This window comes from Macaca thibetana, chromosome 8, assembly GCF_024542745.1.
Source record: "Macaca thibetana thibetana isolate TM-01 chromosome 8, ASM2454274v1, whole genome shotgun sequence".
Lineage (NCBI taxonomy): Eukaryota > Metazoa > Chordata > Mammalia > Primates > Cercopithecidae > Macaca > Macaca thibetana.
Genome location: NC_065585.1, coordinates 126,642,310 through 126,667,731, shown reverse-complemented (window position 1 = coordinate 126,667,731; position 25,422 = coordinate 126,642,310). Strand labels below are relative to the sequence as shown.

Below are 25,422 nucleotides of genomic sequence, written 5' to 3'. Positions count from 1 at the left end.
ATTAACATTTTTATTGATATTTTTGTGAAGATTGATCAATGATCAGTTTATGTAGTCCCTGTTTATTAAAAACAAAATTAACAAGCACCTTATTCTGTTACTCAGATCGTTTTTCTTACTTGGCTTCTCTATTTGATCTGTCCATTTCTAGTTGAGATCTATTCAAGTCTCAGCCATGATTGTGAATTGATAAATTTTCATTGCCATTCTCTAACAGTTTTTGCATTATGTAATTTTAAGCTGTTTAGTTCATGTGTGTAATATCTTTTTGGTGATTGCTCTTTTTCATTGGGGGAGTTTAAACGTGTCCTATTTGTTGTGATTGAGAACATGTTTGCATTTATTTTTGCTGTATTATTATGAGCATGTGTTACTTCTTTATCACCTGGCATTAGAATGGTCCTGTTTCTTCTTATTTTTCTCCCTCTAGTAGTTTGAAAGTCATACATCCTGTTTCTGGTCTTCAATTGGTTACACATAACAAAGACTTGTTTATATACATCTGAAACTTGAGGAAAAATGAGTATCAGAAAATTTTTTATTCCAAAAAAGACAGTTCATTGAACATGTTTTATCACATGGCCCTCCCCACCTCATATTTTTCTGAAGTCGACTGCAGAATTAGTACCACATAGCTATTGGTTTTTTAATATTGTTTTAATTTTTTTATATTTTAATTTTTAAAGGAATCACAATTTAACAATTATAGTAAGCTTTACACCCACTTTCACTCATTCATTTATTCAGCAAATATTTGAGAGCCTGCTAGAAGCTAAAAACTTTTGTAGGACTGGGGAAACTAAAGTGTACCAAGTAAACAAAAAATTGCTACATTCATGGAATTTATATTGTGGAATGCAGGAGATAAATTTTGTGTTTCTCAGCATATTTATAATATTTGAAGGCTAGATGAGATCATCAAGTGGGTAATTGTAGATTTAAAAGAGGAAAGGAGGTCCAAGGATGGGCCCTAGGGCAGTATGTAGTTGGGAAGTACCAGCAAAAATACCAAAAAGGAATACCTGGAGGGATAGGAGGAAAAGCAAGAGAGTGAAATTTTAGAAACAGAAAATAAATTATTTCAAGGGGAAAGGAGCCACCAACTGTGTCAAATGCTATAAGATGAAAACTGAGAAGTGACCTTTGGATTTAGCAACAAGGAGGTCATTGATGACCTTGACAAGCAGTTTTGGTGGCATGGTAGAGGAGAGAGCCTTGCTGGAGTAAGATAAAAAAAGAATGAGAGGAAATGTAAACAACACTCTCCAGTAGCCTTGCTGTAAAGGGAAGGAGAAAAATGGCTGGGAGGAGAACAAAAAGGTAGCTAAATAGAGAGGTGGGACATGGTACTTTCTAAGGTGGGAGGAATAGGAACGTGTGTAAGCTGAAGAGAAGTATACAGTGGAAGAGGAAAAAATAGGTTGGCAGGGCCAGGGTAGTATTGCTGAACCAAAGTCTTTGAATAGGCAGGAAAAGAGGAGGTCTACACACTGAACCACTATGCTTTACTGCCTCTAGAGAGAAAGACTTTCGTTTATATTACCTTTCAATTAAATAATGAGATGATGTATGTGAAAGTACTTTAAAAACTTCGAAATAACCCTATAATGTAAGCTACTATAATAATACAAGTAGAGAGTTAATTTTTTTGGTTTTTTGACATAATACATGATATTTGTATGTATTTATGGGGTATGTGTGATATTTTGATACATGAATACAGCATGTAATGATCAAATCAAGGTATTTAGGTTATCCATCCCCTTGAACATTTATCATTTCTTTGTGTCAAGAACATTTCAAATCTTCTAGCTCTTTTTTAATATATGAATTTTATTATTAATTATAGTGACCCTACTGTGCTATTGAACTCTAGAATTTATTTCTTCTTACTATGTTTATACTCATTAACCAATCTGTCTTCATTTCTCCAACCCCCACTCACCCTTCCCATAGTCTGGTAACTATTGTTGTACAATTAGAGGCCTTAAAAATTATAAATGGTCAGTTGTTTTATCTAGCAACTTTTAAAATCTTTGATCTCAGCCAGGGAGATACTATTGGCTTGTCTTCAGCTGTGTGTATTTCCACACAGACACATTTACTAAGCATCAAAACATTTCACTTAGAGTACTTGGGATTTTCCCACACTGGGAATTTGAGGTTTAACCTTTCGACCACCCAGCAAGCAAAGAACATGCTACTACTTTTATCTTCAATATGCCTTTAAATAGGCCTGAAGCCATTTGGGAAAACCAAATGTAATACTTCCATGAAAATCTTTTTTAGCTACTTGAATAGAATCCCATGCAAGTCCATAAGATTCTTGCCCAGATAATATAGTGTAGAAATATAAATTTACAAGATTGTTTACTTTGATGTTTTATAAAAATGTTGGTACAGTTGCCAACATGAGGTAAATCCTAATAGCAGTGCACATTCCCTACATGAAATTAATACATTTTAAAATCATTCTTTATTTTTAAAATTTTTGATTTGATTTAGTATAAAACAAATGTGTCTTAAGAAACTAATAAGGATGAGTAATCTAAATAATTTTGGTGAATACAAATGGTTTTAGTTTTTTCTTCTTTCATTGTTCATTGTCATTTCTCTGTTTCGTGGTTGCTAAAAGGTAAGGTATTATGCAGAGTAAGGTATTATGCAGTTTAGATAATTGATATAATTGTTTTGAATTGCCTCTTTTAGGGTATTATCAGCTGGTAGGCGTAAGTTTCTCTAATTGTCAAGTAGTGAATCCTTTATCTGGCATTTAATCTTGCCTCCCTGGGAAAACTAGACCTTACCACCGAGTAAATTTTTGAATTGCTGACCTGAAGTAACGTGAGCCTGTGCCTTGGCAGTGAACCTTTGCTTTCTGTTTTCATAGGAAGGCTAATGATGTACTCTGTTGCCTGAAGGCCCTAGCCTCACTACCTTAACAAGTAACATCTAAGTACTTGTTGCAAAGGTCTGAGTTTGGAAATTCCAGAGAGGGTAATTGTATTGACACTGTATTTTTATTTCTCTTGGAAAGATGAGGTAACTTAAAAATGAAACTTTTGTCATTTTTTAAGCTTATCATCTTAGTTCTGTCAGCATGACTTACAGCATCCACACAGTTACCTAAAAAGAATTACTAGTTAATTTTTATGAAGCAATCATGTATATTTTTTATTATTTCCACATAAATTCTCATAAATAGCTCACAAGTTCTCAGTAAAACAGAAGAAATAGAGCTTTCTAGAGGTAGAAAGAAGATTCCCTAAACGTTTTTAGCAAATGTGAAAAGGGTGTCAGACAATTCCCGTAAAATAATTTCCTAGAAGGTCTAAGGTGTAATTTTCTAGAAGGAGTAACATGAAATGGCAAATTTCATTTATCGTTTAGCTCTCGATTTCTGTGATTTCATGTTACTACTGTGTGGCCTCACACTTATAAATAAGATAAGTCATGTGCCAAATCTGTGGTCTGTGCTTGGGCAGTTTTCTGCAGGAGCTTTGCAAGGTCTTTTTGATAGAAAAAAAGTTCCATTTCAGCAAAATTTTCCACATCTAAAAACACTGCAGTGATACCTCACCTTGAACTTTACAATGTCTTTATTTTCCTATTTGGTGAAAAATAGCACTATAAAAAGTTTCACATATCTAGTTAGAATATTCCCATATGAAGCCAAGAAATTGTAATATTATTGCATTTAATAGGTAATGTTTGACAAAATCATACATGCCGTGATTTCATTACTTTGAAGTTTGATGATTATATTGTATTTTCAGAATGGATTTTACTATATGAATGAAAGAAGTGAAGTTGTTAGGATTTAAAACTTAAGTTTATGTACATATATGTATTTGCAGGGAGTTTTATATTTTGTTTCTGTTACTTAGATTTTAGATTTAGAATTTTTTGGTTATTTTTGTTAGATACTTTGAGTATAACAATCTGCTGCCAAGTTTAGGAATAATTCAGATGTATAATTATAGAGCAAAATGTGAAGACCTATAGGTAGTTGAGTTGGTTTTTGTAAATTAAACTGTAGGTTAGTAATAATACTTACTGTTCAGTCTCCCTTAGATAACGTGGGTAGGTTTGTGGAGGAAGAGCAAAAAACATTTGTTTACATTCAACATCTGTCAACATTCAAGGACTGAGGACCAGACCCAAATGTTTTCTTTTTCTTTTTCTTTTCCTTTTTTTTTTTTTTTGAGATGGAGTCTTGCTCTGTCGCCAGGCTGGAGTGCAGTGGCACGGTCTCAGCTCACTGCAGCCTCTGCCTCCCAGGTCCAAGCGATTCTCCTGCCTCAGCTTCCCAAGTAGCTGGGATTGCAGGCGCCCGCCAGCATGCCTGGCTAATTTTTGTATTTTTAGTAGAGACAGAGTTTCACCATATTGGCCAGGATGGTCTCAATCTCCTGACCTCATGATCCCTCCGCCTCAGCCTCCCAAAGTGCTGGGATTACAGGCATGAGCCACCGTGACCAGCCCCAAACGTTTTCTTAATCTCACTGCAGTGTTTTGAGAAAAGGTCAGAGTTACAGAAGCATTTTGCCAAATTTGGAAAACAAGACCAGGGAGCATACAAGTGCAAATATTAAATTTCAAGCCGATGGTGGCTATGTCTAAGAATTTGGGAAGAGAGATATAGTCTGCAGAGGCCAAAATGTATGAAACTGTCAACCTAAGTGAATCACAGCCGTTTAGTGTTTCCTGAAACATTGATGAAGGTGGTTTAGAAGTGTTACCTGCCATGAGGCTTTTAGTTCTACAGATGTGGTTGGTTTTGGAAGTGAGTCTCTCCAAGTCTTTCTTAAATTTACTCTAATGTTTTTATTTTTAGTCCTTTATATTCCATGAGTCCCTGATGTTGTTACCTGAAGTTGGTATGACAGAGACTGCAAACTGTTGGCCACAATTTCTTCTCCTTTTCCGTAATAGTTAGGGTATAGATGTCCAACTCTTCTTCATTTTCCATCATTCCTTGCACTTAAGTGTGGCTGTGTGACTTACCTTCTCTTAAGTTGAAGGTGAGCAGAAGTGATTTATACCACTTCTAGGCCTGGCTTATAAAAGCTTCTCACATGAACTTCTCCCATACTTTCTTTCCCTCTCCCTTGGTTGATAATGACAGAGACATCATCTGCCTCGGTCTCTGAATGACTATACAAAGCAGAGCTCCTTGATCCAACTCCCAGCCCCAGTCCTAGTATGTTCTCTCAGAACTCTTATATGAGAAAGAGATACAAACACTTGTGTTGTGTTGGAGCCATTACATTTGAGAAATTAGCCTACGCTGTCTAATACAGTAGAGAAGGGATTAATTGGTGAAGTTCTTGATCACTGAGAAGAGAGATGATTGTTTCTGGATAGAGGTGAATTAACTGTCAGCTAGACGTGTCTTTTAAGTTCTCCTAGTACGAAAGTTCACCTAACTGCCTGCCTGTAGGTTCAACCTCACCACACACACTAAGAGCCACAGAATATAAGGAGCTTTAGATTAATAGCTAATTGGCCACTTGACATTATTAATGTAACTTATTGATCCCTGTGATTTAGCCCCAGTCTTCTATCCCAATCCCATGTTTCAGATTCCTACCTTAGAATGTCACTTAAAAAATCCCAGTCACCTTATGCCAGTTCCGCAGGGACTACATTTCTTCTTCCTGAATCAAGGCTCCTCTTACCTACTTATCTCTTCTTTGAGTAGTGGGCTTCAGTCAATTTGCCTGCTGCTTGAACCTCGTTGTAATCTCCCCTGTTCCTGGCTGAGGTCCGTAGTCTGGGTCTTGAAGGTGGTTTAGGATTGTGCCAAATGAATCATACACTGCATCTCCCATACCTTTCCTGTCTGGCTTCTTGTTCCCTCCACTGCTGCCTGCTTCTGCAGTCCTCCATGTAGTGCTCTCCTCAGTCTTGCTCATTTGAACCTCTTCCATGTGATATTTATGTTTTTCTTTTTCTCGCAAGAACTTAGGGCTCAAGGAATTCATGATTGAATGGAAGAGACAAATAGATAAACAGATAATTGCAACCTGGTGTGAATGGAGGAAAGGAGTACAAGTGATATAATAGGGATATATAAAGGAAATCACTAAGATTTATCCAGATACTGTGTTGGCTTACAGGAAAGCTGTCAGGGTCTAAGGTGTGCTATTGCAAGGGATGTGATTAATTAGGAATCGATGTGGAGCAGTAGCTTATACAGTAGAGAGGGTGTGGCAGCACCAGTTTTCTGGAATGTGGCCTTCCTGAGAGTCTGAGTAAAAGAATCACATATTTCATTTGATATGGAACACCATGGATTCATTTCCTTGGCAATAACTGGAAAAGTATTGGAGTCATCGCCAGAGAAATTGCAAATTTAAGCAGGGAACTGAAGTAGATCTAAAATATTCTTGGAGCTGGCCATGGCGGAGACCATTATAGTTTCCAGAGTTTATCCTGTGCTCTGATGCAAATTAGACTCATTCTTGTTTCTGTCAACAGGTTAAGCCTAGAGTTTGGTTAGTATTAGCTTAGTTGATTTTATGAAGCTCTATCAGTAAATAACCGTTGAATGTGTTGATAACTAGCAGAGCTCTAAACAGACAGAGTTTAGAAAGAAGCATTAAGGAGATCTGGTAAGTAGCAGCCTAACAGCAAGTCCTGGGGTGGGTAGGTAAGCATGCACTGCAATTCCAGAGGGAACCTGTGGAGCAGGAGGAAGACGTCTCAGGCACAGGTTGACAGGAACCCAGGTACAGACACTGGGAAATCAGGGACGGGTTAGTTCTAAGGATAGGGAGCAAATCAGGAGCTCAGTTCTTGTTCCCAGAACATAACAGGCGACACCTTGATCTCTGGCCTGAGAGTATGTGGTTACCTCCAACTTGGAACAGGATTGGTTCCAAAACTCATATGAAAACAATAATTCAAGGTTCAAACAGTATTAATTATATTCAATCTCTAAGAATTTTTAATTAGAGCAAATTTTTAACATTGATAATCGGCTATAACTTAATATGTTGTAATTAATATAAGTTATAATCTACAGAAATTAAGAATTTTTCTCATATAATTCCTTTCTTCTCTAACTCCTCTCATTCTCTTCCTTACCCATTTGCAAATGATCTCCTCCTACGTTACCACTTTTGAAAGGCATATTTTAAAGTATATAACACTGAATTGATGATAATGATTTTCAGTTTAGCAGTATATGGTTTAACAAATGAATGAATATAATTCAGGTTTTCTTCGCTTTAAGGTTAGCTTTCCCTGTTGACCTTTTTTTCGTTTTTTTTTTTGTTGTTGTTGTTGAGACGGAGTTTCACTCTTGTTGCCCAGGCTGGAGTGCAATGGTGTGATCTCAGCTCACTGCAGCCTCCACCTCCCAGGTTCAAGTGATTCTCCTGCTTCAGCTTCCTAAGTGGCTGAGATGACAGGCACCTGCCACCACACCTGGCTAATTTTTTTGTATTTTTAGTAGAGATGGGGTTTCACCATGTTGGCCAGCCTGGTCTCGAACTCCTGACTGCAGGTGATCCCCCCGCCTCGGCTTCTAAAGTACCCTATTGACCTTTGACATATTATACTTACTGGCAAGTTTTTACTGCATTGGCAATTTGTGATGCCAAAAGTACCATTTACTGAAATAATGCATAGTAATGAAAGATGTTTCAGTTGATTTTAGTAGGATTTTTAAATTAGAAATAAACGTTTAAAAGATATATTGGATCTAGGTAAGCAAAACAGGTACTTAAAAATGAAGTAGATCAGCCAAGGAAACCTATTCCTAGTAATATAAGGATATACCCCTAATCACAGAACCACAGATTCATTGAGCTCCAGTGAAATGGCTATGTGTGTTTTTTAAAAGGTCCAGAACATGAATGTGATACAAGATCATTGTCATTTGTAAGCAAGAAAGACTCACAAGAGGTTTAGTAAACTGCTTTAATGTCTTGTTCCGCTTTTATTATTTTTTTTTAATTGAGTGTTTGTAATTGTGATGTTAAAACTTCAGAGAGTGTGGGGTTTTTTTGTTTTTGTTTTTGTTTTAACGTTGGAAAGTTCAGAAGCAAAGCTAAATCTCTGAAAGGTCTGAGTTCCTTGTGACACTTTGATAGTCTGCTGGCAAGCTGCTGCCTCTTTCTCAGAGGTTCCAGTAGATGGAGTATACTCAGCAGAACTTCATGGACTGCTCCAAGTCAGTCTCCTATGCACTCTGAAGTTTAGCTTGGTCAGAACTGTATCATAGTAACAAACGATAAATTATTAATCTTATGCCATTAGATCATTCTCTAAGTAAACAGTCTATTGACAAACTACAGAGAAATAAGCATATGGATTCTTGAAGTGTTTGAAAGTAGTTAGGTGTATGTAGGCAGAACATGATTAAACCAAGCTTATTTACTTGTTTTTGTCCTAAAACAGTTTTAGTTAATGTTGGTAATCTTCCAATTGACTAATTATTTTATAATATTTCATTTGTATGTAATAGGCACACAGCAAGTACCTGTTGAATGAGTGAATGAATTTACATTAAGTCATTTGTTGACATTAAATATTCATCTTAGAAACTATACAGGCTTAAAAGAATGCAAATAATAGAGTTTTGTCCAATATAGTTTGAGTTTTTGTTTGAGGATTCCTATTTATGCTGCTACTCACCCAACACATTTTAAATATTTGTTTGGGGACTAGTATTTACGTTTCTATTCTGATAAAAAGGTGAAGAAACAGGACCAAATGATCTCTAAGGACCATTCTAACTCTAAACTCATTTTCAGAGAACAAAGGAGGCCAGATGAATACCAATTCCTGATAAAAGGTAGAAGATAATTATCAAAACTAACAGCAGACATTGCTTTTATTGGCAGTTCATTAGAAGCGTTCTCTTCAAAACAGAGAAAAAGTCAAGAGTGCTTAATATTACTGATAATATTCAACATCATTTTTATAGACCTACAACTCTAGCAATTAAGGCAATGAAAATGAGATATAAATGCTGAAAAGGACAAGCTACAACTGTCACCATTTTGAAAGAATGTGATTACCTACTTAGCAAATCTGAGAAAAAAGTTAAGATTAATGAAGGAATTTATTAAGATAGTTGGATATGAAGCAAATATACTAAAGTTAATAGCCTTTCCACACATAAAAAATAACCAACTGAAAGTACAATAGAATAAAAGATCCCATTCCTGATTCAGATTGCACAGAAATTATGAAATGCTCAGGAGTAAATCTACCAAAATATTTTAAATTTATATGAAGAAAACTACACAACTTTACTGAAAGACATAGTTGAAGACTTGACTAAATAGACATCTGTGTTCCTAGGTTGGAAAAATCAATATTGTGAGACTATCAATTTTCCCAAATTTCATGTCATCTCAAACAAAATACTAGTAGGATTTGTACAATAGGAATTTGATACATTGATTTCAAAGTTTACTTTGAATAGAAAATTACATATCTGTCGTTACATATATTTTTAAAAAGATTGACAGTAAGGTACAGTCTTGTTTTAACGTCAAAACATATTCAAAAGATATAGTCATTAAAACAGTATGGTATTTGAGTAGAAAGAGACAAATAAGTCTGTAGAAGAGAATAGAGAACTTAAAAACCAACACAAGTATTGTATTCCTGTTCTGCTTTCCATCCCGTCTCATTCTCCCACCAGACGAGCTGAGTTCTCCTAGTTGATGATAAGTAGACTATTCTGGGATCAGACGAATTTACTGGGTTATCATGGGGAAATTGTTTACTTGTTGCTTTTTTTGAGACGGAGTCTCGCGTTCTCACCTAGGCTGGAGTGCAGTGGCATGATTTTGGTGCACTGCAGCCTCCGCCTTGCGGGTTTCAAATGATTTCAAGTGATTCTCCTGCCTCAGCCTCCCAAGTAGCTGAGATTACAGGCATGCACCACCACACCAGACCAATTTTTGTATTTTTAGTAGAGACAGGGTTTCACCATGTTGGCCAGGCTGGTCTCGAACTCCTGACCTCAAGTGATCCGCCTGCCTCGGCCTCTCAAAGTGCTGGGATTACAGGCGTGAGCCACTATGCCTGGCCGTTACTTACTTTTAACCAGTCCATTTTTCATCTGAGTGGTATTAATGTGTTTTATTAGACTATGTGCTTTATTACACTAAATTGAGCAGAGACAATGGAGGAAGCAATGAGTTGGTGGTACTGGCAAGCCCTTTTAAGCACCAGGCCTCTGGTTATCTCTTTTATACATATTCTTTTTTTTTTTTCTGGGGCACAAACCTGTTCCAAACTCCTTCCTGACCTTCCTTTAAAGTGGTGGTAGATATAAATGTGGGCACGGACCTAATACCATTGTCAAAAGCCCCACTTAATACTATTGCTAAGACAACAGGAGTGGATTCGTAAAGTGGAGTTTTAATGAAAACCTTCAGCTTTGCTTAGTGAGATTTCTTCTCATACCCTTGCTCAGGTGGTTAAAGAATGCAAACTTTTCTACAGTTCTGCATGTTTTCTCTCACTTCAGCATAGGATGGATTAGAGGTAACAATCACAGTTAGGGCATTACTATAAAACTGTAGGGAGGTAGTAATGAGTCCCTGAACAAAGGTGGTGGCAGTGGTTTTGATGTGTGAAATTAGAGGACTACAGACTTTGTTAGTTGACTGTTAGTAGAGGTAAAGGAAGAGGAGAAATTGTCAGCGTTAGCTCATAGAAGGTGGATCACATTCCCAGCTGCAGTGGTCAGGCGGGTTTGGTAAGCTGGGGGATTGATAGACTATGCTTAAGGAAAGAAAGTTTGATGAGAAAACAGGCATCTCAGGAGCAGTAGTAGCACCAGGTAGAAACGGAAGCCACAGATCAAGTCTGTATTAGGTCAGAGCAAATAGAGATGTTATAGGCAGAAACTTGGGGTGCAGAATGGTAGACCGAAGCATGCTTCATCCAGATCATGGTGCAGAAACAGTGGGAGCTCCAGGCTGAGTGGTCTCCATGAAATTCACTGGTGATAAATCATGGTTGATTGATGTCACCTAGGCCCAGCGAAATGGGCCTAGCAAGAAAAAGGCAGAAAAGTAAGCTCTAGTCACAGACAAGATTGGTTTCCCACCTTGAGAGGAAGAAGAATCCCCTGGGATATGCGTGTACGAGGGGACTAAGATGGTAGTCTGATACCCAGGGACTATTCAGGGAGATTATTGGTCGTTTTTACCTGTGAGCTGTTCAGTATCTCATGTCTCACCCACGACAGAGCCAAAACAATTTTCCAATACCTTTGGATACCTGAGCAACTGTTATCAATGTACTGCTGAGCCAACTTGTCTTTGGTACCAGGTTGCTTTATCTTTCTAAAGCACCATTTTCTTTGAATCATTGCTTCACTTAAGAATCTCCTAAGACCCATTTGTTTACTATCAGACTAAACTCCAGGGCTTTAGTCTGGCATTCAGAAATCATTAACTCACCATCCTTTTACTACACTTTTCCATGAATGTTAATCCTCTGCCCGGGAAGATTATGGCCATCTTTCAGATATGCTGTAGAAACCCCAAATGTTCATATCTTTTCTTGGCATTCAAATTTATAATTTTTCCTGAAGCCTTCTTTTTAAGCCCGACGTATAGCGCCTGTCTTGTATTTGCTTGCATTTAACCCATTCCATTTCTCTGTGCCTTTTGTCTCTCCAGCTAGTATTCTGTCTTTCCATATAGATTGATACTCATTCCTTAAAGACAGACACCACAAATTTCATTTCTTATGCCATTAAAAGTGGGGAGCGAAACTTTTTTCCAGTTTTTATTTGACTACAACTGTAATGTTTTGAGAAGTCTTAGTCTTCAGAATGATGGAAAAGATTAATCATTTGCCTGGCTTTTTGTTTAATAAGGTGTAACTTAGAAATAAAGTAGTGTTCTTGCCAAAAGTTTCTATGGGTTTTTCTGTTATGGCTTCTCAAGGTGCTAAATATTTAAACAGTTTTTTCTTGTAAGAAATAATTTTATGAAATATGGGAAAATACAATTTGTGTGTTACCGACAATCGTGTAAATTGCTATAAACTCCCCGAAGACAGTCTGACTAAAAGGTCTTCTTTGACCTATCAGTTTCACTCCTAAGGATTAAGGGAGGCTAGGCAGGAGAATCACTTGAACCCACGAGGTGGAGGTTGCAGTGAGCTGAGATCATGCCACTGCACTCCAGCCTGGGTGACAGAGTGAGACTCTGTCTGAAGAAAAAAAAAAAAAAAAATTTATCCTGAGGAACTATTTATGGATATTTCTAAATATTTTCAAGGTTGGTCATTATACCATTGTTTTGTAATATCTAAAGATTAGAAATCAACTGAATAACCTTGTAGAATTGTTTATGTTTCACTATAAACATTTACTATGGAATATCATGCAGTTAACAAAAATGGTCTTCTACAGGAATAGTGACATAGGAAAATTGCCCTAAAGTTTTAGTAAGTAAAAAGGTCAGATTACTGAACAATATATGTGGTATAATCCCATTTTCTTTGCCTAAAGAAAACAAAAACAGTTCTACCTATAAATTTTTATATTCTGTCTTCCAATTTATACAGTAACTACTAGAATATTTAGTGACATAGAAAAATGGCGCTGATAATTGATAAATGAAAAAGATCAGGTTATTGAACAGCATGTATGGTAAAATCCTACTTTTTTGCCAAAAAGAAAACAAAATTATACTTAACAATTTTTTAAAAATTCTGTCTTCTCAATTACATGTAAGAGCTTAGCATTTCTCTTGTAATTAGGAAAATAAATCCTTTTATTAAAAAAATAAATTTGCTTTAGTTACTTCAGAGAGAAAATAACAATGGAAAATTATCTACAAGGAAAGGTCTTGAAGGAAAAGAGACCCCTCACCCCATATACAAACACTTTCTAATTCTATTAATTTTCAGCAAACTGGAGTTCTAGGTAAAATTCAGACCAATGATGGTCACTATACTGTAGTGACCTAGAATTAGCAATTTCACTTCTAATCTAAATATTACTGCTAAATGGTTTCCTTAGTGGTAGTTACAAGTAGCCTATTGGGATTTTATTTTATTCTTTTAGAAAATTAATGGATGTTAGTGAATAGACTTGTAATTAACTACATTGGCCTGTAAGAGTGCAGAGTAGGAATTCAGCAGGTGTTGGTGTTCCTTCTACAGGTACCACTGGCTCCATAATTTAATGCTGTGTAAGACTGAAGCTTAAGAAATAAACCAAAAACATCACAAATCACTTCTTCAAAGTGCCAGTTTAAAATCCTTAAGCTCTTAATGATATTTATTGTAGAATCTTTCGAATATTAATTAATTTTATTTATGTGAATAATTTATTTATAAAGTGATTAACGTTTTTCAAAAGATGTTATTTTCACACTTCCTCGTTTACTCTGTTAATTCACTTTCAACATAATTAAAAGTATCTTCTAGAGGGAGGTATTACTTCACATGATCCAAATTTATTTGCTTTCTTAACTTAGGTTGCTATTGGCAGAACAGACATTGAAGACTTAGACCTCTGTGCCACATCTCGGGAGAGGCGATTTCGTTTATTTGCTTCTATAGAATGTGAAGGGCAGTTATTCATGACTCCGTATGATTTTATTTTGGCAGTTACAACAGATGAGCCCAAAGGTAAGTATACCTCTGAAATTATCTTAATAATTGTATATTTTTTTATCACTAGCTTGTAAATGTATGGAACAGTATAAGTTTTTTAGAAGAACTGAGTAATGTGGTATTTCACATGATATTGTGCTATTCAGTGTTACAGACTGATATTTCTTACAGACTCTTACTCACGTCTCTTTTCAGAAACTTTCAATTGCTCTATCTTTCTCAGCTTAACACCACCTTACTTTTGATACTTTTTATAAAAGACTCATATTCTGCCTATTCATTCTTATATCAAACCTGAACAGAGTAGTTCAGAGGACTGGCTTTGAGGTTAGCACTGGGCAAGAATTCTACCTGTATCTCTTCTGCATTTGTCATCGCTCCTGCAGTGTAAATATATTAAGAGTTTAATTGTTTCTCACCTTTTCATATATTAGAATAATAGTTCTCAAACTTTTTGGCAGTCTGTACATTCTTGCAAATCTCTTAATATCTAACTTAACAGAAGACAGCTGTATTCTCATATGTGCTTTTTTATTTGATCTGTTACAATATGTTATTTTCCATGAAGTATATGAAGAAAAGCTACCTCACAGATATAGACAGTAAAAAAAGAGTATTTTAATCGCCTTTTTAGATAATTATAGATACTGTCCTTTGATACTGTATCATAATTGACTGGTGATAGTTGAGGCTTCAGAAGTCTCTACAGATGGTGGTAAAAGAATAATGAGAACTAAGGGTTTCTGACTGGCTTACCTGGATAGATGGGAGTAGGGACCAGGTTTGAGGAGAAAAATCACAATTTCAATTTTGGTCATGATGTATTTGAGATACCTTGGATATGTAAAAGGATACAGCTGGATTTTTTTTTTAATTATTCATTTCAGTTCACTGAAAGATCACTGACGAAAAATCAGTATAACAAATAATCAGTCATTTGACCCATATCTGCTTTAAACTGTCACACAAATACTTTTAGACTAGAACAATTATAGCCATTTTTTTCTCCTGAGTCAGCAATATGGCAAAAACGAACCTTAAAATAAATACTCAGTAATTTGGCAAATTGGCTACCTGACATACTAACTTTTAATGAATTTTTGATTCTTTGGATTATTTCCACTGGATATCAAAGAAGAGATTCAGGTATATATTTAGGATTCATCTTTGCATTATTGCTAATTCATATGATGTGTATGAATGAAATTGCCTAGGGAAGCCGTATAGGATGAGAATATAGATAACCAAAGACCTGGCCTTGAGGAATTTCTGCTCTTTAAAAGATGAATGGACAAAAGGCTTTGAAAGGATGAGGAAAGGGGACATAAGAGTGGCCAGAGACATAGGAAGAAAATCGTAAGGGTATGTAGTCATAGAAGCCAAGTAAAATAGCCGGAATTGCCAATTGAGTGCAGTGTTACTGAGAATTCAAGTTAGATAGGACAGGAAAATGTCCCCTAGATTTAATAACATGAAGGTTATTGATGGTTTTTTAAAATGATGTTTCAGTGGAGTCGTTAGGGCAATTGCAGGAGTGAGTAGCAGATGAAGAAATGAAGACGATGAGTGTAAAGGACCCTCTTACAATAATATTTGGTTGCAAAAGAGAAAGGAACTGAAAGGTAGCTGGAATGGAATTTGAAGTAGACACTTTTGATCGTGCCAGATTTTAAATTAAAAAGAAAAGATTTTAACCAGAAACTATGAGAGTAGCATTTAAAGAAATGTAAGCTACATAAGCTAAAACATGAAATCAAGACAGTATATGGTATAGTAATAGTAGCCACTTTGGGAATATGTAGGACCATATAGTGATAGGAAAGGCGAAAACTTAATTAGAGTTCCTTTTTTTTTTTTTTATTTAGGATTTTAAGGCTATGATAAGGATTATATCCTTTTTATTTAATCCATTTGGTACAATGTAGATTCTTTATTTGTGAGTTAGTATAGATTTAATACTAATTTGCTAATAAATATAAAGAATCCATGTTGTACCAAATCGATTAAATAAAAATGTATGGAATATTTATACGACTACTTCTGTATTAAGGTTCTTTTCTGTGTGCTGAGGGGGATGCAAAGTCTGTGCACTCAGGAAACTTACAATATTGTAAGATGACATAAGATACAGAAACAACCAACTCCAAGGTAGAATATGGTTACCTGGCACGATAGGTACACAATAAATATTTCTTGAAGGAAGGAATTTCTTAGATGCTAAATAGAATTTTATATCAAATTCTATAATTTTTTCAAACATACTTGAAGCTGTTCTTTAAGTAATACTTAATAATCTATAATTTTTTTTTTTTTGAGGCAGGGTCTTGCCCTGTCCCCCAAGCTGGAGTGCAGTGACGCAATCACAACTCACTGTAACCTCAACCTCCGAGGCTCAAATGATCCTCCCACCTCAGCCTCCCAAGTGGCGGGGACTACAGGCATATGCCACCATGCCACCAGCTAATTTTTAAAATTTTTTGTAGAGACGGGGTTTTGCTATGTTTTCCCAGGCTTGTCTTGAACTCCTGGGCTCAAGCGGTCCACCTGCCTCAGCCTTCCAAAGTGCTGGGATTACAGATGTGAGCCACTGTGCCTGACCACAGTTTCATATTTTGAAAAAATTTTACTTCATTGTTTTCTAGAATTTTTTTCTTCACAATACATTCACTGGAAGCACACTGTTGGGTTTTGCTTTTTGGAAATAACTTTCATGGTGATTCTTCTCATAGGTATTTTAAAACCGTAACTTAAGAGTAAAAAACTGGTTTTTATTATTTAAAAAATTATACAGGGTATTTTACAACCACAACCTCAGTTAATTTCTAACCAGCACTTTTCAAACATAATTAAGAACAATCACAAAAGATCGAGATATTCATAAAGCCTGTTTTGAAAGTTGGGGTTTTAGAAAAGAAAAAGAACAGAAAAATGTTTCATGTACTGAATATTAAATCAGAAACGTTAAAACTGTAGCATAATGAAATCTGACTTGTGTTTAAACCTTGGCACTTACTGGCTTTGAAAACTTGGTTAAGTTATTTAATCTTCTCTTTCCTCATTTTTAAAAATAACAGCCTCATGAAGTTTTTTTTTTTTTTTTGAAGATTGAATGAATTAATTATGCTTAGTATAGTACCTGGCACACAGTAAACATTTAATATTGATAGGTCGTCATCATCATCATCATTTGAATTCATAGCCATGATTTTTTTTTTTTTTCCCCTGAGAGGAGTCTCGCTCTGTCAGCAAGGCTGGACCGCAAGGGGGTGATCTTGGCTCACTACAATCTCCGCTTCCTGGGTTCAAGCGATTCTCCTGCCTCAGCCTCCTGAGTAGCTGGGATTACGGGCAGCTGCTGTCATGCCCGGCTAATTTTTGTATTTTTGTAGTGCTGGGGTTTCACCATGTTCGCCAGGCTGGTCTCAAACTCCTGACCTCAGGTGATCCTTCTGCCTCGGCCTCCAAAGGAGTGAAATTATAGGCGTGAGCCACCATGCCCAGCCCATAGCTGTGACAATTTTTAAGCAAATATTTACATGGCATACCATTTTTTCCCTGTTTAAAATCATAGCCATGATTTTTAAAAGTCTTTGATATCATTTTATGATGACGTTCAGTAGGGAAAAAAATGGTACGCTGTGTAAATATTTGCTTAAAAATTATAGATCAAATAAATGTTGAGATATCTGATTATGATTTTGCATTATAATCTTATTTTGCATACTTAAATAGAACCTAAATGGTGACTTTCTTTTCTAGAACTAAAGTCAGTAATTATTTTCCAACATAGTATCAAGAATTATTTTAATTTAGATTTTTTAAAAAATTAAATTTTTCAGACATGCAAAAACATATTAAAAATATAATGAACATCAACCTACAGCTTAAGAAATAATATTTCCAATAGAATTGAAGTCCTTCTCCACCTAAGTTATATTTATATATGCAGTAACTTCATATGGAATAAGGAATTCAGAAAAATCCTTTGAAGAACAATCTTAATGGCTCTTTAGTCTTTATTTAAAAAGCTAATCATATTGAACATGGTGACATTTCCGACAGAATGAATATGTCTTTTGTGAATAATTTACCATGGAAATCTCATAGACCCTGCAAAACTCAAGAGTACGTCTAACTTCCTCTTTTGATAAGTGTCTTCTGAGCATTGCATAAGAGCATATGCATGTACTTTTCTACCATTTATTTTTCTTCTTTTCTTACTGCTATATTTTAAGAGCAACAGAATAATAAATATTATTTGCATTGTTCTGTTCATTGTTAAAAGGGAAGTGTCTTTGTAAAATAAACATAGACAGTATCATACTTAAGGTTATATGCTAAATTCTAATTTGTAGACCTGTTATTTGAATCACTTGATTATACATTTGTATAAACTATCTTGGATAGAGGAAGGATGTTGTTGCTGCTTAAAGAAGAAATCTATCATTAGAAACATATTTCTTCTTTTTTGATTTTAAATTGAGTTGTTTTGTTGCCTAATAAAGAAAAATTACATAGCAAAAATTGCTTTTTTTGTAATTTTGAATTTGATATATTGTTAATTATATAGAAATAGCCCCATTGCCAGGTAGAAAAAGATGTTGGTTGGCATTATTGTAATGTAGCTGAAGTAATTAATATTTACCAGTTTCCTAATATAGCTGTATTACAGGACTTAGTCATATGTAAACCTGGTGCTAATTCTTAGGCAGGCATTAAATATTTACAGTGTTCAAATCTGAGCAAAGGAAATAGCAATACTGACTACACATTTTTCCCAACGTTGTAAGTTTTACAGTGTTTGAGATCTTTGGGGGTGTGAGGAGGAATCACAAAAAGAAAGTGATCCCTGACATTTTATTCAGCTACAACACTCTTACTTTAGTGATGCTTCTTAAATAGTTGTAGGGAAGAACAGGACAAGTTTCCCCATCACTTTACCTAGCCTCCCTTTCCTTTCTTTTTTTCTTTTCGCAATCCTTCTTCATTCTAGAGAGACCTGACCTGTGAATTATGTCATGGAGCACTAGTACAGCAAAGATCACAAGTAATACCTTAAAATTATAGTTTATCTATGTTAATATTATTTTATATTCTAGTTTGAATATTTTGTAAGTATCATTATTTGTACTTTTAAGCCCGCATGATGTTTAACATGGAGAAAGTTAACTTACTTTATTAGTCCAGAAAGCCCAAATTTAAGATGATAGGGCTGTGGAGAAATATTTCCTGTGTCACTGATACTTACTATAAACGGTGCATAGTATATAAAACAAGTAGATAACATGTATAAGATCATATCACAGATCTAAATTTTGAGGTTAAAAAAAAACTTTGCCTTTTAGACATAAAAGTTTTGTCATAAGTTGTGGCTGTAGATGGTTAGCAAATATGGATAGATATTCCATGAAGTATTTATTATCTAATTATCTTACATTTGTTTATTTTAGTTGCCAAAACTTGGAAGTCACTTTCCAAACAGGTGAGTTAAAGCTCTTGGTGGATATACACAAATTTTATATGTGCATGCATATATGTATATATAATTATATATTTCATGAAATATATTACGTATTTTTATATATTTTATGATTTTTTTGCAAATCAAATCACATTAGGGTTCCCTTTTTTTTATCCTCCAGTTTGTCAGAAAATGAAAAGGTGGACGTTTCTAAGGGTTGGTGAAAATGTAGATTACTGGTAAATCTCATGTGTTGGTATACCCACTTTGGAAAACAATTTGGCATTGTCTGCTAAAATTGAAGATATGTCTACCCTATACCTAGTAAATGCATACCTGCCTTTAAATTCTGCAATAGTGCATGCACATGTACCTTGTAAAGTTGAGTTTGAATAGACTCTGTGATCTAGTAATTTCTATACTAAATACACTGGTATCTAGTTTACACCAGTGTATATACCTAGGGAAATTCTTGCTTATATGCCACAGAAGTTCATAAGAATGTTTATAGATTATATATCATGGCCCCAAAACTTTAATATATCAATACTATACCATAAATAAATTTTGATTTATTCATATAGTATACTACACAATAGTGAAAACAAATGAATTATAACAGTGCTTTAACTAAGCAAGTCTCAGAAACATAATGGTAAACAAAATAAGCAGTTCAAAAATACAAGGTATAATTCTATTTGTATAAAGTCCAAAACTGGGAAAATGAAATCATATTATTTAGGATACATTCATACGCGGAAAAACTAAGGAATAATTAACATTAAATTCAAGAAAGTATTCGTCTTCAGGATGATAGCAGGGAATATCATCAGTAATGGGCTCAAAGAGGCTTCTAAAGTACTGATAATTTTCTATTTTTTAACTTCACTATTTCTTAACTTTAAATTGCATATATATTCCTTTTATACTTTTATAGGTATGATTTTATTATTTCTTTAAAAAAGAATATTAGAAATCCAGGGAATGTCCTTAACTAGTTAAAGGGAATCCTCCAAAAGCCTACAGCTCATGGTCATTTGTGGAACTTCAGAGACATTGTCTTTCAAGTTAGGTATATTAATCCCCGTTTATCAGTGGGTAATATGCTCTAAGACCCCTGGCAATGAATGCTGAACATGTGGAAAGTACTGAACCCTATATATACTATGTTTTTTCAATGTCGTAGACAAGAGAACTACTAAGTGCCTAATAGGTAGGTAACGTATACAGCGTGGATATACTGGGCGGAGGGATGATTCACGTCCTGTATAGGACAGAGCTGGACAGTGTGAGATTTCATCATGCTATACAGAACAGTGTGCAACTTAAAACTTATGGATTGTTTTTGGAACTTTCCATTTAATGTTTTTGGGCTGCAGTTGACTTAGGGTCACAGAAACTGTAGAAAACTAAGCCACAAATAAGGGGGAGCTACTGTACAATGCAAATATGCCTGCTATCACAACTGTTCCATAGCATTTTACTGAAAGTCTAGGCTAGTACAGTATACTAGGGCTGCTATGACAATATATCACAGATTGAATGGGTTAAACACCAGACATTTATTTTCTCACGGTTCTGAGGGCTCGAAGTCTGAGATCCAGGTGTCAGCAGGTTAGTTTCTTCTGAGGCCTCTCTCCTTGGCTTTTAGGTGGCTGTCTTCTTCCTCTGTCTTCATATGGTCTTTCCTCTGGGTATGTCTGTGTCCTAATCTCTTCTTATAAGGACATCAGTCATATTGGATTAGCGCTCATCCTGATGACCTTATATAAAAACCTAACTACCTCCTTAAAGAAAGGTCCTTTCTGCAAAACAGTCAGATTCTGAGGTACTGGGGCTTAGGACTTCAACATATGAATGAGGGAGAGGGGCACAATTGAGACCATAATATGTAGTATGAAAAAAAGAAGAGGCTCTAAGGATTAGAATAGAGGCATAGAATAGAATATGATTGGAAGAAAAATGTAAAAATATATACATTTTAGATTTGTTTAAATTTAATAAAAGTTTAGCAAGATTGCTACTGGATATAAGAGCAGTAAACCAAAGTTAATAAGATGCTCCACACCAGCGAGAGCAATTAGAAACTAGTATTGAATAAAATGCATTTCATCATAGAAACAAGAACTATTAGGTACTTAAAAGCAATTCATAACAGAAGATGTACAAAACATTATTAAATTATATTTTTAAAAGCACAAGTAAATGGAGAACCATATCATGTTCATACTGGTAATAAGCCATTTCCTTTTGATAATGATCCTCCAAATCTATCTATAAATGCACTGTAACTCCGATTAAAATCCCAACCAAATTGATTCGAAATTAACCTTTAAAATTAATCTGGATGAGTAAGGGCCCCAAAATATTCAGAACAATTCCAAAAAGGAAAGAGGGAAAAAAAAAACCATTGAGATGAGAATAATGGGGCTTATGACATATTAAGATTAGAAATAGAGCTATAATAAAGTAGTATTACATCATTGCAAAGATATTTTTTAAAACTAGATCAAGGTAATAGAATATAGAATCCAGAAACAGATCCAGGCATATATAGATAGATCTATAAATCATTGGTAAAAAGATTGACCTGTCAATCATAGATGTTTAATAATAATTTTTCCATGGAGGGGGCAAATTAGGCCTCAGATTTACTACCATATACAAAAACTAATTTCAGATGGATTAAGTTCTTATTTGTGACAAAAATTCTATAAGAGTAAAATCAAAATGAGAGGCACGAGAGTTTTTTTTTTAGATAAGACTCAAAGCAAAACTTGAAATTATTAGCAATTTTTACTAAATTAAATATTTCAAAGTTTAGCATCAAAAGACAGTGTAAACAATGTTAAAAGATGTATGATGGTGGGAGGATATGCATGCAGCATATTAACAGAAGAGGGTAAGTGTCTTGCAGTCATGTAGAACCCCTTTTTTTATCTTTATAAAAAAGATAATCAACTTAAATAGAAAAAAATAGACAAAAGTACCTACAATGGCCGCTGAATATATGTAAAGGAGGTCAACCTTACTAGTAGCTTAGGGTATGCAAATTAAACCAATGATATGATACTATTTCACACCCACCAGGTTGTTAGTTTCCAGAAATCTGACAATACCAATTATTAGCAAGGAGAACAAGAAGGAACCAGGTGAGAATGTAAATTGGTATATTTACTGTTTAAAAATTTTTTGAGATAGAGTCAGTCCCTGTCACCCAGGCTGGAGTGCAGTGGCACTATCTTGGCTCACTGCAACTTCTGCCTCCTGGGCTCAAGTGACCCCCCCACCTCAGCCTCCTGAGTAGCTGGGACTACAGGCACACACCACCATGCCCAGCTAATTTTTGTATTTTTAGTGGAGACAGGGTTTTGCTCTGTCACCCAGGCTGGGGTATATTTACTTTTGAGTGATATTTGGCAATACCTAATAATGTTGAAAATGCATATGAGAAATCTCTCTTCTAGAAATGCATACTAGAGAAATGTTTTCATGTTTGCCACAGAAATCCTATATATCAGATCCCCCCCTGACACTTTCCATGAAGCTTCATCTGTATTTACAGCCACTCCCCATCACTCATTGCTCACATTACTGCCTGAGCTCTGCCTCCTGTTAGATCAGCGTCAGCATTAGATTCTCATAGGAGCCCAGACCCGATTGTGAACTGGCATGTGAGGGATCTAAGTTGCGTGCTCCTTATGAGAATCTACTGCCTGATGATCTGTCACTGTCTCCCATCACCCCCAGATGGGACCATCTAGTTGCAAGAAAACAAACTCAGGGCTCCCTTTGATTCTACATGATGATGAGATGTATAATTATTTCATCGTATGTTAGATTGTAATAATAATAGAAATAAAGTGCACAATAAATGTAATGCACTTGAATCATCCCCAAAACATTTCCCCTTCCCTGCTCCTGGTCTGTGGAAAAATTGTATTCCAAGAAACCAGTCCCTGGTGCCAAAAAGGATGGGGATTGCTGCTGTATGTGTTTCCTGAACCATCAATTGTAATAGCAAAAATTTGGGAATGATATAATGTCAATCATTAGGCAAGTGAATGAAAGATTTATGAAATAGAGAAACCCAGGATAAGTGTAGAAATACAGAGTTAAAATGAATAAAATACATTACAGCTATGTGCATTGACATGAGTAGAACTAGAAAACGAGGTTGAGTAAAAGAGCAAGTTGCAAAATAATATTAACTGACAGTCATTTAAACTGCAAAGACCTTTTCAAAGGTCCATGAAGTCAAAACTATTTTCATCATAATACTGAGAATATACTTGTTTTATTCACTGTCATTCTCTCATGAGTTTGTGGTGGAGTTTTCTAGAGGCTGTTTGGTAATGATGCCATTGCTCTACCGACTAATGGAATGTGTGTTTGTGTATTCTTGTGTTTTAAAAATTTGTTTTTATTTTCAAATAAATTAAATATTGATAGATATAACCCATAAAAACAGTATCTCTTTTGGGTCCCTAATATTTTTAAGAATGTGAAGAGTTGCCTTTCGGAACTGCTACTATAGACAACTTCTGTGTAGCCATTAACATGAAAATGGAGAATATTTGACAGGAAAATATATATGCTCATGATAATATATTAAATGCAAAGGGTAAGTTATAAAACAGTATGCAGAGAATGATTTAATATTTGCAGCAACAAATATTAACAAAATACTATATAAATACCATATACTATATAAATATGCCTAGCTAGAGAATCAGACTAAAATGATGTTAAAATATGTGTGTGTGTGTGTGTGTATGTGTAACTTGCCACCCCTAGAGACTCAATTAAGTTTGCTCTAAAACTTAAGTTTGTCATCCCTGGGTTACAATTAGTTTTTATTTTCTGTATTTACTAATTTTTCTATAATATATAGCTACTAACTGTATAATTTTTTTAAATAGTACTTATTTAAGAAAATTGTGTAACTCCTTTAAAAGGCAACTATAATTCTAGGAGACTGAATTTAATTCAGCAAATATTTATTTTCTACCTACAATATAATTCTAACACTAACCACTCTGAGTTTAAGCATAGTGCCTAACAAGACTGCCCTCATTTCAGATGCTTGTTGCAAGTTTGGGGGCTCCAGGCCACCCACACTCTGGTCTTACTGTCTACAAGTCTAGGAGGTTGCCACAGCTCCCCTCAGGTTTAATGATTTGCTAGAATGAATCATAGAACTCAAAAAATGCAGTACCTATGGTTATGGTTTTATTAGATAGAATACAGAATAAGACCAGCCAGTTGAAGAGAGAGGGCAAGGTCTGGGAAGGTCCTGAACACAGAGCTTCTATGCCTTCTTTGAGAACATGGAGTTGGGGTGTGTCACCCTCCTAGTACAACAGCGTGTTCAACAACCAGAAAGCGCCACTGAGCTTAGTGCTTAGAATTTTTGTTAGGGTTTCATTACATAGGCATGATTGATTGAATTATTGGCCATGTGATTGAACTTAATCTATAGCCTCTCTTTTCTCCCCAGAGGTCAGGCTCGCTAAAGCCCCAGCTCTCTAATCACAGTTATTGTTTCTGGTAAGCAGCTCCCCTCCTGAGTGATCTTAGCACAAACTCAGGTATGAACGAAGGATTTAGAGTCTCCTTCCCAGGACCCAGGGGCAAAGACCAAATTCTTTGTAATATAGCGCTGCTACATATGAAACCAAGCTGGGAATTGGGAGTAGGGAGAGAGATTCCTGACATGAGTGGAAATATAAAGATTTTAAGAAATTTTAGAAGTCCTTAAAGTTAATAAGAGAAGACAAAATGAATGTGTTGATTGGATGATTTAGACCAGGAGAAACTAGATTATGACTAAAATAAGCTACTTGGAGTCAATAAGGATCTGGGCTTTGTCATTTAGTAGTTCTGTGACCTTGGGTGTTACTTATCCACTTTAAGTCTTGTTAAAACATGCATAATGAGGATTGTTTTTAGAATGAAGTTATTGTATGAGCCTATTGCCAAACACATAGAGGGCACACAATAAAAGGTAGCTATGATTTTTCAGTCTTACACTGTAGCTGAGTTTAAGCTAGAACAGATGAGGTTGGAAGACATGGAACCAGTTAAAATGGAGAAAGATTAGTTAATATTTATACAGTTACAATAGATATGGTATAAACTAAGCTGCATAAAGTTTATTCAGAATGTTGTTTTTAAAATTTTTTAATATTTTTTTGAGACAAGGTCTCGCTCTGTTGCCTAGGCTGGAGTGCAGTGGTGTGATCATGGCTCACTATAGCCCGACTTCCTGGGCTCAAGTGATTTTTCCACCTCAGCCTTCTGAGTAAGCTGAGACTATAGATGAACGCCACTATTTCCAGCTAATTGTT

General features: G+C 35.3%; 1 protein-coding gene across 4 annotated transcripts in view; it reads left to right on the top strand.

Annotated features, from left to right (window-relative positions):
• MICU3 (mitochondrial calcium uptake family member 3) overlaps window positions 1-25,422 on the top strand; it is an 89,325-nt gene that overhangs the window by 21,347 nt on the left and 42,556 nt on the right. For all 4 annotated transcript variants that reach the window (XM_050801820.1, XM_050801823.1, XM_050801822.1 and 1 more), the window contains exons 2-3: window positions 13,473-13,626; window positions 19,062-19,093. In XM_050801820.1, coding sequence (XP_050657777.1) covers window positions 13,473-13,626; window positions 19,062-19,093 — 186 coding nt within the window. The remainder of the gene's footprint in view (window positions 1-13,472; window positions 13,627-19,061; window positions 19,094-25,422) is intronic.